The sequence below is a fragment of the Misgurnus anguillicaudatus genome, chromosome 23 (genome assembly GCF_027580225.2).
Source record: "Misgurnus anguillicaudatus chromosome 23, ASM2758022v2, whole genome shotgun sequence".
NCBI classification, from domain to species: Eukaryota; Metazoa; Chordata; class Actinopteri; order Cypriniformes; family Cobitidae; genus Misgurnus; species Misgurnus anguillicaudatus.
The window spans coordinates 35756865-35783426 of NC_073359.2; the positions used below are offsets into that span (position 1 = coordinate 35756865).

A 26562-nucleotide genomic window follows, 5' to 3' on the forward strand; every position below is an offset into this window, starting at 1 on the left:
TACATGAAACCGGTTTTTAAATGAAGTTTTGTGTTAGGGCTGAAAAACAGACACATTCATATAAGAAATCAAATAATATCTGAGAATCTAGTAGTGTATGCAAATCTCACGAGTTTGGTCAGCAACTATTTACTTATCTATCTACAGCAAGAAATGAATGCATAAAAAATAAACTTACCATTCAAACAGCACAGACATAAATGCAGCACTATTACACCAATCATATTCTTCATGCTTGATTTACTCTTTAAACTGTTATAAAATAAAAGACTTTATACAGAGCTCTGTTGTTGTGTGTGGAGGTTTATGTGTGCGCTGGCACCTCCTTAATCATCACAACACGACTGACAAAATATACATGTAAGACACAATAATGCAGTTAAAAACATAAATCCATACAATAAACATTCATAGTTCAGGTACATGTGCAGGAATATAGGTTATGTATTTATAATGTAGTCTAAACCTCTTAATCTTCATCTGATATCTACACATGTGGTCTGCTAACAGATCTCCACACACTTCATGTTTGGAAATCTGTGATGAAATATGAATTTATCATGAAAATTATTTGCACCATGCATATGCACATATTGCTAAGTAAAGTGCGAAGATAAAATTAACAACACAGTATTAGGTCCCACATGAATACAGCAGACTTGCGTGTGTTGTTTCTGTAGAAAACCACATGTGAACAATGCAGTTAAACCTTCATCTACATCTGTGGTCTGTGGCTACTGACTAAACAACACACATATGAGTTTCCTAAAACAACAACACATACTTTGTCTTACTTATAATTATTCAAAGTGACTTTAACACTATCTAAGAACATTTCATCCATTTTGAAGTTATATAAAAGCTTAGGTTTGATTAGATGCATTTACATTTTTTTATTAATAATCTGATAGGACTAATAACCCTGCTAAAAAAAAAAACATTAGACACCATTACAGAAAATTCTATTGGTTTTATTGGGGATTTTTTTTTTTGGTTCTAATGGAATATGGCCCAAAACACATTACAGTGTAGTGGTTTTAATGGTGAAAGCTAATGGTTCCTATTGGTATTTTAATGAAAACCATTAGAATTTTCTGTAATGGTTTTATTGCTTTTTTTAGCAGGGAAGGCTAATGTGAGTATAAAGATCTCCTGTAAGGTCCTATAATCTTCTGTTCTCAGTTGATTTTATTTATGTCTCATAGTCACCTGCAGTTTCCTCAACTCAACACTAGAGGTCACAACAACACAGATTTATGATTTTATTCTCTCTCACTGTCTTGATTTTATTTTGTTGTGTAATGTTGTTGTTATTGTCTTAGCATCACTCGAAACAGTTTTTTTTATTTTATTGTTGTGTTCATTTTTTACTTTGTGTGTTTTATTTTGTATTTTGGCCAGTTGGCATCACTAAAGACTATTGCCGTTCACGCTGCATCCTCTGGAGGTCGCATATGCCGGGTGCATACGTCATCAAGCCTGGTTTATTTAACTTAACTAAACTTTACATTCGCAAGTCATGAGCTTATAACAACAATTTATTAGTAACTAAGTATATTGGTCAACTTTATAATTGTTAATATTCTTACATAAGACAGTTAGAGCGAGCAGCTCTGTGTTTGATTGCTCTTCCTGATGTGCTCGATCTCTCTGTGCTCTACTGAAGTCCCTGATCAACACTGCTTACACTTTACCCAGATACTGTATTTATTATGTAATAAATATTATTTCATATGAATCCCTAGTAACGTAGATAAATCAAATATATAAATATTTTTGTTTTAAGTAATTGTGGATATTTATACGTGTTTATAACGAGCAGGTCATGTAATCATACACGCAGCTTAACGTTATATATATTTATTTATTTACTCATGTATTTATGTATTCGTTTTCAGTCAGATGTGTAAAGTTTTGCTTTAAATACAAATATATATGCGTCGTTTTCTTACAGGTTTTCTCACAGCGCCTTGGTTGGAGTAATAAGGTGTCGCGCATATGGGGGGTGTCGAGCGCGCGCGCGTTCACGGCAGCATTATCACGCGCAGCATCTTTCGCCCACCGACATCACTTCATTTCACTTCATTCGGACTTATTCATCTCAAGACGAGATTGTTATATAATCGCATCTGACTTACTGCAGCACTGTGACGATCTTACTGCCGCTCGCGTGACGCGTTTCCATGGAAAATGGCGAGATGGGCTCACGCGTGGATGATGGTGATGGTCGTGTTCAGCGGATCGTGGACCGCAGTGGATGCGCTCACATTTCCACAGCATTACACGTAAGAAACATCAGCATCTCCACATCATCAGCATGATGCATCACACCATCCGCATCTCCACAGGTTCACACCATCAGCATCTTCACAGCATCACAACATCATTCATCTCCTCAGCATCACCCCAGCAACATTTTCACAGCATCACACAATCAGCATCTTCACAACATCATTCATCTCCTCAGCATCACCCCAGCAGCATCTTCACAGCATCTCCACAGCATCACACGACCAGCTTCTCCACAGCATCACACTATCATCTCCACAGCATTACCCCAGCTTCACACTATGATCTCCACAGGGTAACATCATCAGCATCTCCACAGCATCACAAAATGAGCATCTCCACAGCATTCTTCAAAGCATATCCACAGCACCATCTCCACTGCATCAAACTATCATCTCCACAGCATCATCTCCCACCATCAGCATCTCCAGCATCATCTCCACTGCATCAAACCACCATCTCCACAGCATCAGCATTTCTACGGCATCACACCATCATCTCCACAGCATCACATCATCAGCATCTCCACGGTATCACAAAATCAGCATCTCCACAACATTCTTCAAAGCCTCTCCACAGCATCTTCTCCACAGCATAACATTATTAGCTTCTCTGCATAATCTCCACAGCCTCACAACCTCACCGTCACAGCATCACAACCTCACCTCCACAGCATTCTTTACAGCATCTCCACAGCATCATCTCCATTGCATTACACGATCATCTCCACACCATCAGCATCTCCATGACATTACAGCATCATCTACACAGCATAACCTCCACAGCATTCTTTACAGCATCTCCACAGCATCATATCCACTGCATCACACCATCATCTCCACAGCATCACACCATCAGCATTTTCACAATACACCATCATCTCCAAACCATCACACCATCAGCATATTTACGGCAATACACCATCATCTCCACAGCATCACACCATCAGCATTTTCACAATACACCATCATCTCCACAGCATCACACCATCAGCATATTCACGGCAATACACCATAATCTCCACAGCATCACACCATCAGCATCTCCACTGCATCACACCATCATCTCCACAGCATAACCTCCACAGCATTCTTTACAGCATCTCCACAGCATCATCTCTACTGCACCACACCATCATCTCCACAGCATCATCTCCACACCAGCACATCATCATCTCCACGGCATCACACCATCATCACCACAGCAGCAAACCATTATCACCCTGCAGCATACCATCATTACCCAGCATCACACCATCATCACAGCATCATCTCTACAGCATCACACCATCATCTCCACAGCATCACACCATCATCACCCTGCATCATACCATCATCACCCAGCATCACCCCATCACCACCGCATCATATCCACACCATCACAACATCATCTCCACAGCATCACTACATCATCTCCACAGCATCATACCATCATCACCCTGCATCACACCATCATCACAGCATCATCTCTACAGCATCACACCATCATCTCCGCAGCATCATACCATTATCACCCTGCATCACACCATCATCACCCAGCATCACACCATCATCACAGCATCATCTCCACAGCATCACACCATCATCTCCACAGCATCACACCATCATCTCCACAGCATCACACCATCATCTCCCAGCATCACACCATCATCACAGCATCATCTTCACAGCATCAACCATCACCCAGCATCACACCATCATCTCCACAGCATCATACCATCATCTCCACAGCATCATACCATCATCACCCTGCATCATACCATCATCACCCAGCATCATACCATCATCACCCTGCATCATACCATCATCACCCAGCATCACACCATCATCACAGCATAATCTCCACAGCATCACACCATCATCTCCACAGCATCATACCATCATCACCCAGCATCACACCATCATCACAGCATCATCTCCACAGCATCACACCATCATCTCCACAGCATCACACCATCATCTCCCAGCATCACACCATCATCACCCTGCATCATACCATCATCACCCAGCATCACACCATCATCACAGCATCATCTCCAAGCATCACACCATCATCACAGCATCATCTACACGGCATCACAGCATCATCTGCACAGCATCACACAATCATCACCCAGCATCACACCATCATCTCCACAGCATCATACCATCATCACCCAGCATCATACTATCATCACCCAGCATCACACCATCATCTCCACAGCATCATACCATCATCACCCTGCATCATACCATCATCACCCAGCATCACACCATCATCACAGCATCATCTCCACAGCATCACACCATCATCTCCACAGCATCATACCATCATCACCCAGCATCACACCATCATCACAGCATCATCTCCACAGCATCACACCATCATCTCCACAGCATCACACCATCATCTCCCAGCATCACACCATCATCACCCTGCATCATACCATCATCACCCAGCATCACACCATCATCACAGCATCATCTCCAAGCATCACACCATCATCACAGCATCATCTACACGGCATCACAGCATCATATGCACAGCATCACACAATCATCACCCAGCATCACACCATCATCACCCCAGCATCACACATCAAAGGTGTCAAAGGTTAACTTGAGTTTAAGATTAACTACAGTCCTTGCTAAAGTTAAGTTGTCTCTTAGGGTTAAGAATTGAGTTAGTAAAATTAATGATTTATTATCTTCATATAAAACAGTCTAAGTATAAGCATGTGTGTGTGTGTGTGTGCGTGTACAGGTTGACAGACAGCAGTGATCTGAGATTTACTCACTGGTTCAATAATCCCACAGCATCACAGAGTGATTACTGACACAGCTGTCACTCTGTCTGTCTGTCTGTCTGTCTGTCTGTCTGTCTGTCTGTCTGTGTCTAGAGACTGAAGTATGCTGAATAATCATTGTACAGGGCTATGATAGGATAACAGGATTTATACAATAGATAGAAACAGACAGTGAACCAAAAATGTATAATATACAAAAAAAATGAAAAGGAAGTGTTAGTATGATTGCTTAATGATGTTTCTGACCTCAGATCAGTCACAGAGTCTTACTGCTGTCTCCTTATTTTCTCTTCTTTAATCTCTCTGTGAAAGTGAATATGGGTCACAGCAGTTCTCTCTCTCTATTTCGCTCTCTCTCTCTCTCTTTCGCTCTGGAGATTGTGTGACAGGTAATATACAGCAGGGAGGATCTCATTAAATGTGTGATACTGAGCATGCTCAGATGCTGAGAGTGCATCAGATTGCCTGAATCACACTGACACACACACATACACTGATACACTCTCACCTCTACATATTGTGTAACACATGCTGTTAAACATGCAGTAAATCTGAGCATGTGTGTTTACAGCTAGTGTGATGAAAAACTTGTGTTTTCTATCACACATCACTCATCAGATCTCACTTTTACAACTCAACGATTCAACTTGCAGTAGTGAAGCTGTACTTACAGATTAATTTACTTCACACCAGTTTATCTACAGTAGTAACCGCATGTCAAGACTTTGGAAATCACAGCGAACGTCTGAACAACACACCGGCGGGTTTTACACAGGCAAGACTCTTGTAGCATCACTGAGGATGAGCTGTAATCACATAGGGATGTGTTGTCATGGTAACAGGTGATATGCATGATCTGATGTTACTGTACACACAGTTCTCTATCAGAACCGGACTCACACGTAATGATGATGGAGACTTCACAGATGTTTAATAGTTCATCTGTTGGGTGCAGTAGTATCAGATCGGAGGTTTTCTCTCACAGTTTGTGAATCTGTCTGTGACAGAGCATACATGTGTTGTGTGAGGATTGTGTTGTGTAACAGTTGTGTTATGTGTTGTGTAGGATGATGCACTGGGCCCGACGCATCGAACAAGAGATTGACAGAGTCCTGCAACACATCAGTGGAGCTCAACAACTAAAGGGGGTAAGATGTGTTTGTGTGTGTGTGTGTGTGTGTGTGTGTGTGTGTGTGTGTGTGATAGATACATACTGATACATCTGTTTATCAGGTTCAGTCTGGATCATTTGTTATTATAATGTGCTGTAAACTCAGGGCATCTCATGTCTCCCTCTATTCAAGTCAATATGTAAGAGTTTTGTATTAAAATATAAAAAAAAAAAACTACTTGTACAGTGTGATATATTTCATGCAAGTGTGTACTTACATTTTCACAAAATTCCTCAAGGATTTGTAAATCCAGAGAAATTCCAATCTTAAAGGTGCAGTGTGTAAATTTTCTCTTGACAGAAATGCAATATAAGATACATAATTGTATTATCAGTGGTGTATAAAGACCTTACTGATGAACTGTTATGTTTGAGCCATTTTCCCTACGTTGTCTTAAATTAAGATGCTTTTTCTTGATGAGCAAAACGACCCAAGAAAATAAGTAGCTTTTAGACAAAAATAAATATCAAGTTTAAGTGATTTTGTGCATAAAACAAGCAAAAAAATCTGCCAATGGGGTGAGCAAAACATTTTTAAACACTAAATTCAAGAAAAAATTGCTTACCCCATTGGCAGATTTTTTTTCTTGTTTTATGCACAAAATCACTTAAATTTGATATTTTTGGTCTAAAAACTAGACTTATTTTCTTGCGTCGTTTTGCTCATCAAGAAAAAGCATCTTAATTTAAGAATTTTTAGATATTTGTACTGAAAACAAGACAAAAATACTAATAATTTTTTTCTTGAAAATCGTTTTTTGCAGTGTATGCATTAGTATTAAAATTGTTCTTGATCATTTTGATACATAGATTTGTGTTTGTATCTGTGATATTTTTGTATTGATCAGATGTTGTGCAGTCAGAGGTTGTTTACTGGTGTTTAATAGAGTTTAAATAAGTTACGTGTCACTTTAAACAGGAAGTGACACGCGTGTCCCACTGAACGCCATTAATAATGAAACGCACACAGAGCTGAGGGTCTCTGGCTGTTTCCTACAGCTGTTCAATATTCTTATCATGAACACATCATCATTTATATGAAAAACAAGATCATTTTAAAGTTAAAGGAATAGTCTACTCATTTTCAATATTAAAATATGTTATTACCTTAACTAAGAACTGTTGAATCATCTCTCTATCATCTGTGTGTGTGTGCACGTAAGCTCTGGAGCGCGCTGCGACGCTACGATAGCATTTAGCTTAGCCCCATTCATTCAATGGTACCATTTAGAGATAAAGTTAGAAGTGACCAAACACATCAGCGTTTTTCCTATTTGGGACGAGTGGTTGTACGAGCAAGTTTGGTGGTGCAAAATAAAACATAGCGCTTTTCTGGGCGGATTTAAAAGAGGAACTATATTTTATGGCGTAATAGCACTTTTGTGAGTACTTCGACTCGGCGCAGTAACACCCTCCCTCTCCCATTATGAGAGTGAGAAGGGGAGCAGACTTTTCAGGCGAGTCGAAGTACTCCCAAAAGTGCTATTACGCCATAAAATATAGTTTCTCTTTTAAATCCGCTTAGAAAAGCGCTACGTTTTATTTTGTACCACCAAACTTGCTCGTATAACTACTCGTCTTAAATAGGAAAAACGTTGATGTGTTTGGTCACTTCTAACTTTGTCTCTGGGTGGTGCCATTGAATGAGTGGGGCTAAGCTAAATGCTATCGTAGCGTCGCAGCGCGCTTACGTGCACACACACAGATGATAGAGGGATGATTCAACAGTTCTTAGTTAAGGTAATAACATATTTTAATATTGAAAATGACTAGACTATTCCTTTAAAGACATCTGAACAGACACACAGTGGATGTGGTATGTTATTAAAGCTTGTAATATTACTTCATTGTGTGTTTGATGTCTCAGATCTACAATGAGAAGAGAAGACAGTTCAGTCTGGTGAGAAATAATCCACGAGATATTGTTGAGAAAGTGGCCACGGATATCGAGAGACTGCTGGCTAAAAAACGCAAAGCACTAGAGGTGAGGACACACACACATACACAAATATAAACACACGCTGCAACAAAAAAAAAATTCCAAAAAAATATTTCTTAGTATTTTTCTTAGTCTTGTTTTCAGTAAAAACATCTAAAAATTCTTAAATTAAGATTTTGTAATTTAAGTGATTTTTGTGCATAAAACAAGCAAAAAAAAAAAATCTGCCAATGGGGTAAGCAAATGTTTCTTGAATTGTTCTTGAATTTAGTGTTTAAGAAAAATGTTCAAGATTTTTTGCTCACCCCATTGGCAGATTTTTTTTTGCTTGTTTTATGCATAAAATCACTTAAATTTGATATTTTTGGTCTAAAAACTAGACTTATTTTCTTGGGTCGAAAACAAGACAAAATACTAAGATTTTTTTCTTGAAAATCTTTTTTTTTTTGCAGTGCACACACTTTATTTATGGTTAATCTTGATGTTTTGTGTAGAAACTGGCGAGTGAAGCGGAGCGTCTTCAGAAAGATCATCACTGGGAGGATGGGATCAAGGTCAGATCACATTTACTATAGAGCACAATTTTGCACTGCAAACATTTCTTTCTTTCTTACTTAGTACTTTTGTCTTGTTTTCAGTACAAATATCTAAAAATTCTTAAATTAAGATGCTTTTTTTTGGTGAACAAAATGACCTAAGAAAATAAGTATAGATTTTAGACAAAAAAAAAAACAATTTAAGCAATTTAAAACAAGCAACAATATCTGCCAAATAGGATAAGAAAATTTTTCTTACATTTTTCTTGAATTAAGTGTATATATATAAAAATAATTCTTAACCCATTGGCAGATTTTTTTGCTTGTTTTAATTACAAATGTACTTAAATTATATATATATATTTTGTACAAAAATTAGACTTATTCTTAGGTCATTTTGCTCATCAACAAAATACGTCATGATTTAAGAATTTTTTGATATTTGTACTGAAAACAATACATTTGGGATATTTCTTATTGATTGGATATAATTTTAGGATTGCTGTCATTTTAAACAAAATATCGCAATACTTAAATGTATCGATATTTTTTACACCCCTAAATTATTTACTTCATATATATTCCATGTGAATATCTCTGTACTAAACATACCATACTGTATAAGATACTATAAGTAATCGTTACAGTAAAACCAGTGAAACATTTTCACACCCTTGTCCTGTTTGTGTGTGCATTTATTTCAGGAGGAGAATATTGAATATTATAACTCTAAAGCAGAGATGGATTACATGAGTACATTTTGTCTCTCCTCACTGTCCAAAAAAACCCAAAACTGAACATCACCAACAGTAGATTCTCAGTAAATTCATGAATTAGGCATGTGGAAAATTTTAAAATGTTCAATTAATGGTGACTTTTCTGTCATAGTTAAAGGGATAGAACACCAAGGAAGATATTTTGAAGAATGTTTGTAATCAAACCGATCATGAGCCCCAATCACTTCCATATTAGAAAAAATAATACTATGGAAGTGAATGGGGATCATGGTTTCAAATATTTCTCAAAACATCATTGGAACCATTATATGTGTTTCCTACTGGTTTGTGTAAAAACTGTGACATAAAACATTTGCATTTATGTTTACGTGAACAAATGGAAAAGCCCATTTGCATTTTAATTCGGGTCTTTCGGATTACGACCCTTCCATATATTTCAATAGCAATTTCCCATTCGCTATATCACTTCCTCTGGTGTCGTGTACAGAGCCTGGCAAAACACAAATGAGATCGCAATCCCCTTTGCATTTGTGTTTCCAATGCCTGCACATAAACCTGTCAATCACAATTTTGGGGGTGGGATTATACTATAGAGTGTGTTTGTATGTGGAAGCGACGTCAGTCGACAACACTTTACAGCTTCTTGCGCTTAAAAAAGCTAAAATGATGACACAGAAAAAAACGTTATGTACATTTAATGATATATTACCTTACTTATGATCCAACAAAGATTAACGAAATAAGATAAAGCATTGAAAGGTTTGAGTTATGAATTAAGGGAACGTGCCATTTGGCCTTCAGGATTATTAACCTTTTAATTGATTTTGACAGTATAGTAACTACATTATAGAAGTATTTTTTTCACATTTTCTTTCTCGTAAGTGGGCTGTTTTTGCTTTTACGTAAGACTGTTCATAAACATCTCAGTGGAGCTCAGTGAAACACATTGTATGACTGTCAAGACTCCTGGTTTAAGTGTGTGTGACTATTTATATCCTGACATTGTGTCAAGTTAAAATCAGCAGCTAGAGGATTCATGAATACATTCAACATTTCTGTGTGGATGCCAAGTCAAAAAACTTCACAATATTTATTTTCACTGCATATTATTTCCTATACGTCACATAGAAACATAATGTTCTTTATAGTATATACTTTACTAATAATATCATGTGTAATGTCGACTCTCGGCAGGATGGTGAGGACATTGATTCTCAGATGTCATTAAAACTGGAGTTTGTGTACGACCCAAACTTCAAAAACCACGTGAATTACTCCCATACCGCGGTACAGATCCCAACAGACATCTACAAAGGCGGTGAGAACCTGAATAATGGCGTAAAATCAATAAATATCTCACAATGTCAGAGCACATAAAGTATATGTCTGTCCGTCTGTCAGCTCCTGTGATACTGAATGAACTCAGCTGGACTCAAGCATTAGAGAGAGTCTTTATGGAGAACAGCAGAGATGATCCATCACTGCTCTGGCAAGCGTTTGGGAGCGCCACGGGGGTTACAAGATATTACCCAGGTAAAGGTCCAATTCAAAAATATATTTAATTAAGATTTACTTTATACAAAATGTATTTAGCATATATTTAAAACATATTAATGGCCAGAAAAATTTACGGTATTTCTTTGCTGTATGGGTTGTATATTTTAGCGGCACCTAGCTGTGAGATTGTGAACTTTTCTGAGAGGCGCGAATTCAAAATATGTATTCGGTGTGTCCTGTGTGTCTTTTCATGTAAAAATATGTGAACCATGTGCATTATGCATCTTGTCTAAATATGTGCCTGCTGCATACGCGTCGAAAAGGTTTATGGTAAAAGAGGCGCTCAGGTTCACACAATACTCGCAAGACACTAACTTAACACTAAACTCTGATTACACATAAGAAATGTAATCTGATTACTCTGTTTTTATGTAACTGTACCAAAAGATAGTTACTATTTTTTGTATCCTGATTACGTAATCGTGTTACAAGTCATCCCTAACCCTGCTTACATGTGCTCTTATGATGTAATGTTTTCTCTATTAGCGGCTCCTTGGAGAGCTCCAGATAAGATTGACCTTTACGATGTACGACGAAGACCCTGGTAAATCTCTACCTTTCTTTCTCTCTCTCTCTTTTTAAGATGGTCTAAAATGATATTTCTCCCCACATTTACTCCATTCACTTATAATTGGACTCTGCCATCCCTGGTTATTGGCAAGCTATACAGAAAAGTCAGCAAAATCTCACAGGGCTGAATGTGTTCCTGTATCCTAATTGGAAGAGAATTATGTTAGCCGCATAAAAGTCATGGGTTCAATCCCAGGGAAGAAAAATGCTAATAAATACCTTGTAGTGAACTGAATAATGCCTAGGATAAAAGCTTCTGCCAAATGTGTAAATATTCATTTAAGTTTTCAGTGTCAACTATTGTGTTTTATTCTGATTTATTGCAACCATATCACATAATTAGTGTAAAATATACATTTATTTATTATATTATTATGTTTTAGTAATATTTCATAGTCTGTGATTGGTCGATTTACGTTGTGGGGCGGGGCTAAGGGGCAAATTGACCAGTACTACAAACCCTGTGTGTGTGACGTAGAGTGTGCGCTTTACCTGAGGAAACGACAGATGTGCTGCTCAAGTGCCGCGTTGCACTATGAATAAAATGTAATACGATTAAAAATTCGCGAATATTAAAATGATGGCAAAGAAACGAGTGTTTACACGAGATATTCTTGCTAGCGGCACGCCAAACCAAACAAACATCGTTACCAATGCGACTCGCGAACAAATGACTCTTATGAACCGAGTCATTTGTATGCGTTCGCGAATGGTTTAGTTGGGAGCTATTGAATGGATTCCCTCAGTGAATAAACTGACCGAGGAGTCAGAACGTCAGTTGAAGGTTAGCATTTAATTTATGCAAGCGTTGCAATTAAGTAAATTATGCTTTTGTGAGGTTAATCCGTGTTATTATTACTGACTGTTTGACCGTTTGTACTGATGCTGTTTATCACTATCACATATTGGAAGTTACCTCAGGTATGACTAAAGTTGAATCTGCGTATTTACTGCATTAATATCGGGTAATTATTTATAATTGATGTAGAGGATAACATTATGTCATAAAAATTGTCAAAAATATGTAATTAGTGAAGTCTGATATAAATGCATGTCAATATCCAAAACTCATTGATCAAACGATTCAATGCAAATTATTCAGATCAAATTTGAGCTATCAGTTTTTTTAATAGAGAAATAATTAATTTTATTTTATTTATTTTAAGTGTGTATATATCCTGTTATATTGTATAAGTTATTGACAATATGATGTACTGTATAGATTTACAGTAACTGTTGTGTGTTTTCTTCAGGTATATTCAAGGAGCTTCATCACCTAAAGATATGGTGATACTGGTGGACGTGTGAGTGTTTGTGTCTTGTGTTGTGAAGTGTTTGAGTGTGTGTTCAGAATCATTATTGTGTATTAAGTGTGTGTGTTTTTATTGTACAGGAGTGGGAGTGTTAGTGGTCTCACACTGAAACTCATCAAAGCGTCCGTCACTGAAATGTTGGACACGCTGTCTGATGACGATTACGTCAATGTCGCCAGGGTACATCACCTCGTGCATGTTATGATGTCTTGTGATTTATAGAAATAACAAATGGTATTGTTTGTTAGCCTAACTGTGCCAAGCAACAGCAAATTTAATCATATTGATGGCTCAATCGTGTTGAAAGGAGTGGTGTAGTCCGATCTGTGATCCGATCATCAGGAGAAAAGTATGCATGTAAACACGTGAATCGCAGTATTTTCTCAATCGGATGCAAAAATACCTTGTGCACATGCACAGAAGAATTGTGCTTAAGTTATTATATTTATATGTTTACCTCTTATTTACGCATCACATAATTATCGTCACTAGTTTTGAATGTACATTAGGCTGGTTTTGTTATGCAAATCTGGCAACCCTGGCTCTGCGCTTGTGTAGACGTTGGTTGGGATTATATATAAAGTACATGTAAACCAACATTTTACTCAGATTGCAATGTTTAGGGTACATCTAAACTGTATCGTTGTGCATTCCGATTAAATTCAGTCGGATTGACACCGTTTTGTGCATGTAAACATTGAGTCTCTCCCATCAGGTGTATTCATTTCATTTTATTTTGTTCATTAAGTCACAGTTTCTGACTCTGCTCATCTCTCTGTTTCTGTTGTAGTTTAATGAGAAGGCGGAGGCAGTGGTTCCCTGTTTCAAGCACCTGGTTCAGGCAAACGTGCGTAACAAGAAGATCTTTAAAGAAGCTGTGCAGCAGATGCAGGCTAAAGGAACCACAGACTATAAATCTGGATTTCACTTCGCTTTCAATCAGCTACTTAACGTGAGTCTGAAAACACAGTTTACTCATCCCACAATTCAATTTCATGTTTCATGTCACAGTATAAGATTCAAGTAAATGTAATTCTGTTCATACCGAAACACCCCTGGTATGCTATGCTGAGCTTCAACTCACAGGAACATAATTTTGGATAGAGATACACGTTAGTAATGAATATAGATGTGATTTAGTGCTTATTGCTGGCTTGCTTTATTGAATCACGCTTGTTCAGGACATGATGTTAAATCTTCGGCCTCTTTTTCCCTTTACAGCAGACAAATGTTCCCCGAGCCAACTGTAATAAAATCATCATGTTATTCACTGATGGTGGAGAGGACCGAGCTCAGGACATCTTTGAGCAGTACAACTGGCCCAATAAAACGGTTAGAAGCACATCAGCACCTGTTGTATCTAACCTGTCTTTCATTACACAGATATAATTAACACAATAAATACCCAAATATAGCATTCCCACTATCATGGAAAACTTGTATATGTTAAGGAATGTTGAGGTTTTCCAGGGCTGGAGGAGTTCATACATTTTCATTGTAAAATATGAATGTCTCTAGTTGTTTGTCTTTAAAACTATATGTACATTTGCATAGACAATTTGTACATTTGCATGGACTATATGTTCATTTGCATGGACTATATGTTCATTTGCATGGACTATATGTTCATTTGCATGGACTATATGTACATTTGCATGGACTATATGTACATTTGCATGGACTATATGTACCTTTGCATGGACTATATGTACCTTTGCATGGACTATATGTACCTTTGGATGGACTATATGTACATTTGCATGGACTATTTGCACATTTGCATGGACTATATGTACATTTGCATGGACAATATGCACATTTGCATGGACAATTTGTACATTTGCGTGGACTATGTGTTCATTTGCGTGGACCATACGTTCATTTGCGTGGACCATACGTTCATTTGCGTGGACCATACGTTCATTTGCGTGGACTATACGTACATTTGCGTGGACTATACGTTGATTTGCATGGACTATACGTTGATTTGCATGGACTATATGTTCATTTGCATGGACTATATGTTCATTTGCATGGACTATATGTACCTTTGCATGGACTATATGTACATTTGCATGGACTATATGTACATTTGCATGGACTAAATGTACATTTGCATGGACTATATGTACATGTGCATGGACTATATGTACATGTGCATGGACTATATGTACATGTGCATGGACTATATGTACATTTGCATGGACTATATGTTCATTTGCATGGACTATATGTTCATTTGCATGGACCAATGTACATTTGCATTGACTACATGTACATTTGCACGGACTATATGTACATTTGCATGGACTATATGTACCTTTGCATGGACTATATGTACCTTTGCACGGACTATATGTTCATTTGCACGGACTATATAGTCCATTTGCACGGACTATATAGTCCATTTGCACGGACTACATGTACATTTGCACGGACTACATGTACATTTGCACGGACTATATGTTCATTTGCAAGGACTACGTGTACATTTGCACGGACTACGTGTACATTTGCACGGACTACGTGTACATTTGCACGGACTACGTGTACATTTGCACGGACTAGGTGTACATTTGCACGGACTAGGTGTACATTTGCACGGACTAGGTGTACATTTGCACGGACTAGGTGTACATTTGCATGGACTATATGTTCATTTGCATGGACTATATGTTCATTTGCATGGACTATATGTTCATGTGCATGGACTATATGTCCATTTATGTTCATTTCATATGTTCATTTACATGGGCTATATGTACATATCTGCTATATATTATGATGTGTGTGGTTTACTTTTGGTCATGATCAGCATCTGTGATGTTCCTCTGTGTTCTTCTGGAAGTCTGTGTTCTTCATAATTATCCCTTTCTCCACTGAAGCGCCTCATTTCCTGTCTCATTGTCAGGGGTAATGGTGGGGTGTCATGTGTTCTCTGCAGGTCCGTGTTTTCACGTTCTCAGTGGGACAGCACAATTATGATGTCACTCCGCTCCAGTGGATCGCCTGTGCTAATAAGGGTGAGAGAGACGCTTGCTCATTTACAGTACATGATTCCTGGGATTGTATGAGATGCTGGAGGGGATTTTTCCCATCTGCCCATATTGCGACGATGATGATAATAACAGTGACACAAGTTTAAATAATACAGTAATTACATGTTATGTCTCACTGACTCTCTCTCTCTCCGTCTTGGCAGGATACTATTTTGAGATCCGCTCCATCTGTGCTATACGGATTAACACCCAGGTGAGTTACACACACACAAATATAATTGTGTGTGCCTGTGTGTATTAGCTGAACAAGAATAAAAATGTGTGCACACAGACTGTGATGTATCACGTTTTTTCAATGATGATATATTATTGTGTCAATTTATAGTCACTAGTTTAGCATTAGAAGAGTTTGATTCGTTTTTATGATTCAGTTGATTTAAATTGATTCATAACTCTTACGGTGCAATCACACCAGATGCGTATTAAGCGAATAAATCACGCAATTTGCGTGTAGTTGGACACTTCAACATTTGGAGTTAAATTGCGTCATTTGTGCATGAAATTAAGACACGAATATGCTCAATTTGCTGGCTTTAGCTAGTAGTAGCTTTGTAGTCTCAATCTGTATACAGCTCAAATTGAGTAAAGAGCATTTTTACAACTTACCAGATTGTTCGACCTCCTCACTCACTTTCTTCTGAGCAAGATCCTTTTTAGTCCTGTTTCTATAAAGGTACGAAGATGTGTCGTACAGCTCCGGGTGTTCACAGTGACGATAATTTTGTCCTCCATTGTTTCGTATTTCTGCCTCAGCTCATTACATCGTAATCACATCACTACTAGCGCATATAAAAAGAAAACTTTATATTTGTCGTTATTTAGTAATAAATAGTGTGTAAAGTTTTTTACATTTTATATACTTTAAATTGCGTATTGTTGAAATCCTGGTTTCTCTAATGGAAAATAATTGTGTTGTTTCAAAGTAAGGCTGTGCAATATACCAAAATATCACCAAAGTGCATTGTGAATGTTTACAATAAATGAGCGAAATAAATATTAAATAAATGATGAAATTTGTTTTATGCAACAGTAAAACATGGTTGTTCACTTTCAGTTGTTGTTGTGATGCTTTATTTTCCCTGAAATATGAAATATTTGTTAGTTATTTAATTGTTCTAAAATATTTTTAATACAATTTAAATATAAATTTCAGAAAAAAAATACTGTAACGCATATCAAATACCCCATTATTCAGTATGTTATCATATTTTCCCTTCAATATCGCACATGCATATTTCAAAACAAAGACAAAATGGTGCTATTAAATAAAATGTAACTCCTCAAATCTGCTGTATGTTTATGCTAAATGTGTGTGTATAATAGGAATATCTTGACGTTCTGGGTCGCCCCATGGTTTTGGCAGGCCAGAGTGCCAAACAGGTGCAGTGGACCAACGTCTACCAGGACGCGCTGGTGAGTGCCACTTTGGCCTGCCCCAGATCTGTAAACATATGTGTTACCTCACAGGCCAAAAACACACAATACATAATGCCAGTTTTATGTCTTGTGTATCAAAAGCTTGTCCTGGTATAAGTAGATGTCTCCTGCTAATGAAAATAAAGTCAGATGAGCGTTTTGTGCCGACAGGGTCTGGGACTCGTGGTGACCGGGACGATGCCCGTCTTTAATCTCACAATGGATGGAAAGTCTCAGGTAAGCAGTGATCCATCAGTGATCATCACTCATTCAGACTCTTTGGTTCATTAATGTCTTGTGTATTTGTGTAGAATCAGCTGATCTTAGGTGTGATGGGCGTCGATGTTCATCTGGATGAGCTGAAGCGACTGACACCTCAATACAGGGTAACATCTGCTTATAGTGCAGGATATTCAATCAGCTGTCTGATGTTATGGTCCCTAAACATACAAGCTGCTTTCAGACACTTATGTGTATATGTTTTATTTGCTATCATAATATTGTATCATATGTAGTAAAGCTGCAAGATTGTAAAAAAGTGCTATATAAATATAATTAATTTGAATATATTTTAATATTTGAGTCTGTAAATCTAATGGATTAAAGCTCTGTGTGTCTCTAGTTGGGAGCTAATGGATACATCTTCGCCATTGACCCGAACGGATACGTGCTTCTTCATCCGAACCTGCAGCCGCGGGTGAATTGTGTTTTTCTGACATCACATCTCTAATGTTTGTGTTGTGTGTTCATGTTTGTCTCTACACAACTGATAGTATCATCACATGCAGATCATTTGTGCATTTACTTAGAGTAGTTGCAAAATATTGCATCATTTTTGCATGCATAGCTCATGAACTGTGTGAACTGTAAGAATTTAAGCTTGGTTATCAAATGCAAAGCATATTAAGGGTCTTAAACTATTGGTGTAGTTTGTGATGAAGGATAGTTATCGTAAGGTTTCTGATTGATGTTCTCATTACAGGAGGAGGATTTACCAGAGCCGGTAACACTTGACTTTCTGGATGCTGAAGTAGAGGACAACAGTAAACAAGAGGTACATGCATGTATCTTCTCTCACATCTTCATGTGAACTCATCTCATGTTCTTAAATCATTGTTTCGTTGTAAGCAGCACCAGCATGCAGACTATTTATCATTTGAAGCTTGAAGAGAAAATGAGAGAATTCATCTTAACGTGAAGTGTATCATTTATCTTAATCCAGCAGGAGCTCGACCATGACCTCTTAATATCTCAATGCTGCTTTTCTTTCAGATTCGCCGGCAGATGATTGATGGACGATCAGGAGAGATGACCATCAGAACTCTTATTAAATCAATGAATGAGGCAAGTGTGTGTCTACATCTTTTTGTGTCTCTATGTACATGTGTGATTGCGTGTGTGTCTGCGTCTACACACATCTGTGCGTGTCTCCGTGCTTTAAATGTGTCCGATAAAACTAGGACATGTATGACATCGGGGACATGGCTTTCTATAAAAAATGTCTGATCTACATATACAGTATTTATTTATATATTAGGGCTGTGTATCGCCAACGATTTCACAATACGATATCTATCCTCATACAAGGCCAGGGTACGATGCACATCACGATACGGGATCGGATTTTAATAACAATATTATCAGTTTATATAATTGTACATTGAACAATGAAGTTGCTTTTTTGCCATTTATTTACAGTTTTTTTACAGACCCTAGGACACATTTCTCAATACTTAGGTCACTTTTGCAAAACTCTTCACAACAGAAGTCTTTGTGGGCTATACTGAGGATCAATTATCATTGCTTTGCCACAAAATGCCTTCAATGACTACATCTCTCAAATTTCATAAATTCTTTTCTCACTCAGACACAACAACTGCCAAAACTCTTTATACATACAGGATAATTTGCACATGCTTACATACATGTTTTCAAAACTTATGTTCAAAACAATAACATAATACAAAACTAAATAAGACGTCAACGTACTACATTTCTACAGTAATATTTTAATGAAATATATTTGAAATCTTAAAATAAAATGCTATAAAAACAATTGGCCAAATGGAGAAGACAGAGTAGATTAGCATTACTATTGTATCTATATCAGTGTATGGTGTGAATACAATTTCTTGTATTTTAGAATTACTCAGTGCAAAAAATAAAAATAAATACATGACATATATTGCAGTGAAATATAAACAGAGATGTGTCCTTGTTTTACACAAGAAACTATAAACAAAATCACACGAAATTATCTATTCACCTTTTGGAAACTACATTCTGTGATTTGAGAGCTCTCTATATTACTAAAGAAAGTTGTGATGTTGTGTTTAATGGAGACTAATTATCATTGTTCAACATCATTAATAGTCATATCATGAGCACCACTTTTGCAAGCTAATGTATTTTCTGATGCACTCTGTGTCTCTGCTTGTCTTACAGCGTTACATTGATGATGTTGTACGCATGTACACTTGGACCCCTATCAATGACACCGATTACAGGTATGACATCATCTAACGGTTCAGATGGTAAAGTTTGACATAAATACTTAATTTTGCCCTCTGTTGTGCTGCCCCCTACAGTCTGGGTTTGGTACTGCCGCCCTACAGTGAATATTACATACAGGCAGATCTCAGTGATGTCATGCTACAACTTCAGTGTAAGTATTAAAAACACACACAATACACAGACATTTAATAATGAAGATGATTTGAATAAAATGTTTCTCTGTTGACAGATTTACAGTCTCTGCTCCCGAACTCTTTCGAGTCTGCGGGTCATGTGTTTCTGGCACCTAGGTACAAACACATACATGACTGATGTGTTTTTTGTATATTAGTGTGTGTATCTGTGTAAACACAGTTTTTTTATGTGTCGCTGTAGAGAATACTGTAAACGTCTGCAGATGGCAGAGAACAACACACAGTTTCTGGCTGATTTCTTGTCTCTTATGGTGGAGATCACACCTGAATCTGAAGACTGTGAGTACCACAACAACAGCATATCCAAATCTTGTATTTTTAATATCAAAATATTACTTCAAGTATTTCAAGTATCAGTCATATCAGTGTATTTATTCAGCTATAATAAGTGAAAATTATAATTGAGTAATTTTTATGTTTTATCCGATTAATCGAATAATAATCGTTCGATTAGTCGGAGTGTAATTCAATCCGTGTCATATAAAAGCGTCATCGTTTTTGTCCAAGCTGTGTTAATCTCACTGCTGTTGTTGACACAGGTGATCAAGGTATGATTCATAATCTGATTCTTGATTCTGGGATCCTCTGGCAGCTGGCCACACGTGTCTGGCAAAACAAAGATCTCAACACGTAAGATCAGACCCATCAGGACAGAGTATCTGATTTATTTTATATTGAGTTGATTGGTTGTGTCTGATCTCTGCAGGTATGGATTTCTGGCCCTGTTTGCATGCACCAATGGAGGCGTCACTCGCGTTTACCCTAACATGTGAGTGACAGCACTGCTCACGAGTGTGTTGTACCGTAATGAAGTGGAGCGTTTATCATCTGTGTGTGTGTGTGTTTCAGGGCGGCGGAGACATGGGACGAAGATCCTGAACCACTGAACTCAAACTTTTACCGACGCAGTCTGGACAACAAAGGTTACATGTTCAGAGCCCCGACACGAACATGTGAGTCCTCTTCTTTCTCTTCAGTTTTGATTTCATGTTGTCTTTGTGTATCTCATGACATTCTATGCTTGTGTCCAGCGATGGATGATATGATAATGTCAGAGAACGGTACTGTAGGGATTCTTGTCACCACTGCTGTCGAGGTCGTGATTGGAGGAAAAACCATGAAACCTGCAGGTGTGTGCTTCTCAAACGCATTGCTTTGATGTCATTTCCTGTTGCCTGATCTCTGATCTTCATGTGTCTTTAGTGGTTGGTGTTAAGCTGGATTTAGAGGCATGGGTGGACAAGTTCAAGATTCTGGCCAGTAACGTGTCAGACAGCCGACAGGCTTCACATAAGGTAAGACTCTGAATGAGAGGAATTATGGGTAACCGTCCAAGTGATGAGATGTTTAACTTTCTGTTTGTGTTTGTCAGTGCGGCCCATCCAGATCCTGTGAGATGGATTGTGAAGTGAACAGTGATGTATGAACCGCCACACATGATCTTTACATGCTGTTGGACTTTTACGTGTTTATGCATGTGGCGTTTATGATGTTTCTGTGTGTTGCAGGATTTGCTCTGTTATCTTATCGATGATGGAGGTTTTCTGGTGATGTCCAATCAGAGAGATCACTGGAAGAAGGTAACACTTGCCAAACAACGAATCAGAGTCGTGTATTTGTTAGACTGTAAATGCTTTAACACCAGACACAAATGAACATTTTGTGTTAATTAGCGTCATTTGGGCGTGAAATAGATTGGTTAACGCTTATGTCATTCGCATCACCAGATGTCTGTTGCGTCTTTGCATTGACTTAACATGTAAATCACTCGCGCTTAACGCTTCATTTGCATCTGGTGTGAATGCACAGTAAGTCATTAGTCAGAAGATGTGTTAGCTCGTGACAGTATATGTGATGAGAACGAGTGAGACATGTGACTAGTGATGGGATCTCTCAGGTGGGTTTGTTTTTCGGCGAGGTCGACCCCTATCTGATGTACGCCCTCTATAACAACTCCATCTACGCCCGACACCAAACCTTCCAGTATCAGTCGGCATGCGAACCCACAGCCAGCAGTCACACAGGAGCGGCACACAGACACTTCTACGTGGTGAGTTTTTGTCGTTTGGGTTATTGATTTAGTCTTGTGTAGCTGAAACTTCAGATTTGTAGTGAGTTTAAAGCATGTTTGTCTTGTTAGCCATCCATTGCTGATGTTTTGAGTTTGGCCTGGTGGACGTCGGCAGCTGCATGGTGAGATTCATCTGTGATTTACTCTTCAGACTCTTGAGCAGCAGATGTTAGTGAATCACTGTTAAACACATGCGTGGCTTTGTCTAATGCTAGCTGTTCTCCTTCAGGTCCCTTTTACAGCAGTTTCTGTATGGACTCCTATACAGCAGCTGGTACAGCACAGGTTAGAGACTCAACATCATATAGTGCATCAAAAAATAATGATGCAGTATTATTGTCATGACGATTATGTACAGTTCTCTCAAAACATGATTATAGGGTCAAATATTATAAATATTATACACCACTGTACATTTTTTATTGTAGTATTTTACTTTAATACTTTACAAACATCATGTTATAGATTAGAATGAAATAAGTTGGATTGCAAAACTCAAACCTGTGTGTGTTATCAGATGTGTTTGCAGATAGCTTCGAGACTAAAGGCAGCAGCAGTTGTGTGACCGTTCACAGTCAGTTTTATTTCACCAACACCACAAACTCATTCAATGTACTGCAGGACTGTGGAAACTGCTCCAGGTCTGTCTGTAACTTTCTGTGTGTTTCTGTCTGTATGTCTTTCTGTCTGTGTTTCGGTTAGGGCTGGGCAATAGAGCTAAAATGTTTATCATCGATATATAACGTGTTATTCGTTAGCGATAATTATTGATACATTTTATTAAGCTTGTTAAAAAATTACAAGTAGAAAAAAGTTTTAATTTAACCACTGTATGTTTCATTTAGGGATGCACGATATATCGGCCGACATATCGTTATCGGCCGATAACTGCTTATTTTTAATATTATCGGTTATCGGTCTGATAGCAAAATTAGGCCGATAAATGAAAGCCGATAAATGATGGATTATTTTGGTTTGTTTAACCACTTCACTTGCTCATTGCTCGCCATGTGGAGTTTTGATTGGTGCTTTCTGTGACATAGCACGAAGATGACACGTGTTGTGGACTTAAGAAGAGTATGCTAGTCTAGCGCAAAGACAAGATGTCCGCGGTCTGTGAGTTTTTAATTATGAAAATAATATGAATATTTATCGGCTTATAGATATCGGTTATCGCCCCCCAAATTTAAAGAGTTATCGGTATCGGCCAAAATTTCCATATCGGTGCATCCCTAGTTTCATTTACACAATTTATTAAGACAAACAATAAACACATTTTAGTTTAGCAGTACAAAAAAATGTGTATATCTTACATAAAGATTAAATTGGTCTTAAATAAACTCTGTAAATGCATTTTCGTCACCATAATGTTTGATTCCTGTTCTTTGTTTTTTTGTTGTTTGTTCTAAACTTTGTTTGCAATTGATTGGCTAGTTTTCTTCACCTACATTTTTAATGTACTGTAATGTCACCAAATCAGTACGGCCTGGTAGAGTAACACTTTGAATAAGAAATCATTTGCATTGCTTATGTGTAGGGCTGGGCAAAAAAAAAATGATTTTTCGATTAATCGTTTTTTTTATGTGGTCGATTCAGAATCGATTCTCAAAGAGCATTTTTTTTAATATATATTTTTTCTGCAAACATTGAAAGTAAGATTAACGTTAATCAAATTACTAGTCTTCTTCACTAAATGTGTCACCCTCTTTTTTGCCTTGCGCGATGTTACCAAGGAGCGAGAGGTGAGCCTGTCATACTTTCATTTATTCCTTAAAATGGCTGTTTTAGGTGCTTCATCGACACTGATGCCACCTTCACATAAAAAGTAAGAGGTATGGAAGCATTTTAGATTTCGGAAGCAAGACGACAACAATAGTGTTGTGGTTTTTAATTTCTTTTTATTAATTACCCACTTGTAAACTTCTGTTCACTGTTATTTTTTGTTAATATAGTATTTGTATTAAATCTACATTCAATGAGTTGAATCGAGAATCGAGTATAAAAACCGACCTGAGAACCGGAATCAAAAATTGAATTGAGAATCGAAATCTAATCGATTTGATAGCTTGTGAATCGATCTGGAACATCTGAATTGATACCCAGCCCTACTTATGTGTTGAACACTGCCGTCCGCGCGTAGCAACAGTGAGCTTAGCCACGCGTGCGCACACGAGCCGGACGTGGAAAAGAAGTATATCCGGTCCACAAGTATGCACAGTTTACACACAACATTGTTCGGATACTGGTCAGACGCAAAAAACCAAAGAACTGCCACACTGGCGAGCTAACATTTATTTTTATTATTGACAATCTCCTCAGCCACAGCACTCATTTTTACACGTTTTCGCGATTGCGAACCCCACAGCAACACTTGGTATTGGCTCTTTGCTTGTCACTTGCATCACGCTCCTTTATCAGGGCATATAATAGGCTGTTTAAGATCTAGGAACGGCAATGTAATGTAGTCCGATGCAGTTTTAGCGATGCATTAACAGGCGTCATATTGAACGTTTTTTCCTATCGTTATCGATAAAGGTGTATTAACGGTACATATCAATATTCTTTTATCGTCCAGCCCTATTTTCTGCGTGTTTCTGTCTGTATTTGAATTTCTGCTTGTGTGTGTTTGTCTGTATGACTGACTGACTGACTGACTGTGTGTCTGTCTGTGTGTTTCTGTCTGTGTCTGTCTATCTGTGTCTTTCTGTCTGTGCGTGCGTGTGTGATTCTGATTGTGTGTGTCTGTTGTATGTATTTTTTTTCTGTATTGAAGAAAGACACACTTACTCACCTGTTCACTTTTCTTCCCATCAGGTTGTTTCATGCCAAGCGTATAGAAAACACAAATCTGCTGTTCGTAGTAGCTGAGACGCTGCCTTGTAGCTCCTGTGAGATCGAGAAACTGCTTCCTGTACGAACAAAGTGTATCCTTCCATCCCATAATGCTTTGCTCTCAGAGCTGCAGCTGTGAACACAAGAGCTGTTTCTGCCCTGTCATCTGTTTTTGATTGATTGATTTTCCTTAATGTTTCTTAATGCTCAGCTCAAGAGGAGAACCCGTGTGATGTGTTGAACTCTGCACGCTACAGGAAAGGACCAGATAAATGTTTTGACTACAACGCTGAGGTAAAGCATCGCCTCCAGGCTTATAGAGTGGGCTGAAAAAGCTATCACAAAAAAAATATCTTGAGAATGTGTGCTGTTGAATCATTCTCAGTAAGATTAGCAACAAGTGTTTTCAATACTCGTGTTTCTGTCTGTTTTTCTGAGGAGAACCCATCAGAGTGTGGCAACGCCCACTCTTTACACTGTCCAATCAGAGTTCTGCTCTCGATTCAGTTGTTGTTGCTTTATCTCGTTCTACGCTCTTAATCCAGGTCTTCTTCTTCACTGCCTTTGTCTTCATGTCCTTTAACTCCCTGTTCTTTCCTGATGTTCTCCTGGTTTTCCTCGTATGGTGCATTACAGCTGTGTGACATTTCAGCAGAGCTGATCATTATGGGAACACAACCCTGATATTACATGTGCAGATCCAAAACAAAACAACTGTCTTAACTCGTTTCATCTTTGTAATTCAGAAAATAACGAAGATAAAAACCTGCTGCCGTCAAAAATGTTTGCTTGCCAAATCCAGAAACAGGACAGGACCTGGTTTATTTTGAACTATGAAACCGCAACTGAGAGTTGACTTTATCATCATCACAGTCTCAGAATCTGTGTTTGTGTCTCGCTTCACTTGGATTTAGTGCCAAACCCAGCAAATCCAAACGTATGTGGATATTTAAATACTGGGGACTAGTGGCTTTTCCTCAGATACTTTTTGAAGCTTCCCTGCTAGGAGAAGAGGAATAACGTTTATTGTTAGAGGAAGAGTTTGATTCGGTTTGATTTATTTAAAGCTTGTTGAATGTTTTCATTCGCTGCCTGGTTTGTTATCCATCGATGCCTTGAGCACTTATCTGAACGGACCATCTTTAACATTGATGTGTATTTAACGGACCTTGAGAGAACGCTTCATAAAGACACGTTTCTGAATGTTATCTTAAATCTCTTTTGTTTACAGTTTAAAGGTGAATATTATAAAACCTACCAAGAACATGTCCAGGTCATGTTTTTCTCCAAAATTAAAGGAGACATATCATGATAATCTGACTTTTTTCATATTTAAGTGCTAAAATCGGATACCAGTGGTTCAATCAACCTAGAAAATGTGATAAAGATCAACCCAGTAACTTAGTGTTGGTAAACCATTTAATGCAGGAGTAAAAAAATTACAGGAAAATTAAGTTTTAATAAAAAAAACACCATTATGGTGATCAGTGTTTGTTTTAAAGGGGACACATGAAAATGTGTTTTTTCCATGTTTAAGTGCTATAATTGGGTCCCCAGTGCTTTTATTAACCTAGAAAAA

At 37.8% G+C, this 26562-nt stretch overlaps 1 protein-coding gene across 1 annotated transcript; it reads left to right on the forward strand.

Annotated features, from left to right (window-relative positions):
* The first annotated feature begins 1959 nt into the window (after positions 1-1959).
* On the forward strand, positions 1960-26191 carry LOC129453207 (voltage-dependent calcium channel subunit alpha-2/delta-2). Its single transcript, XM_073862075.1, has 38 exons — positions 1960-2285; positions 6141-6222; positions 8113-8229; positions 8679-8738; positions 9425-9469; positions 10652-10775; positions 10859-10990; positions 11501-11558; positions 12838-12888; positions 12978-13077; positions 13688-13849; positions 14119-14229; positions 15842-15920; positions 16100-16149; positions 17280-17369; positions 17544-17609; positions 17684-17758; positions 17995-18069; positions 18355-18426; positions 18645-18716; positions 19818-19879; positions 19961-20037; positions 20116-20176; positions 20262-20359; positions 20620-20710; positions 20787-20849; positions 20930-21033; positions 21112-21210; positions 21284-21375; positions 21453-21500; positions 21589-21660; positions 21978-22130; positions 22221-22273; positions 22381-22436; positions 22669-22792; positions 24966-25075; positions 25195-25277; positions 25422-26191. The coding sequence occupies exons 1-38, from the start codon at positions 2191-2193 to the stop codon at positions 25521-25523; spliced, it is 3264 nt and encodes a 1087-aa protein (XP_073718176.1). The 5' UTR covers positions 1960-2190; the 3' UTR covers positions 25524-26191.
* Positions 26192-26562: the final 371 nt, after the last annotated feature.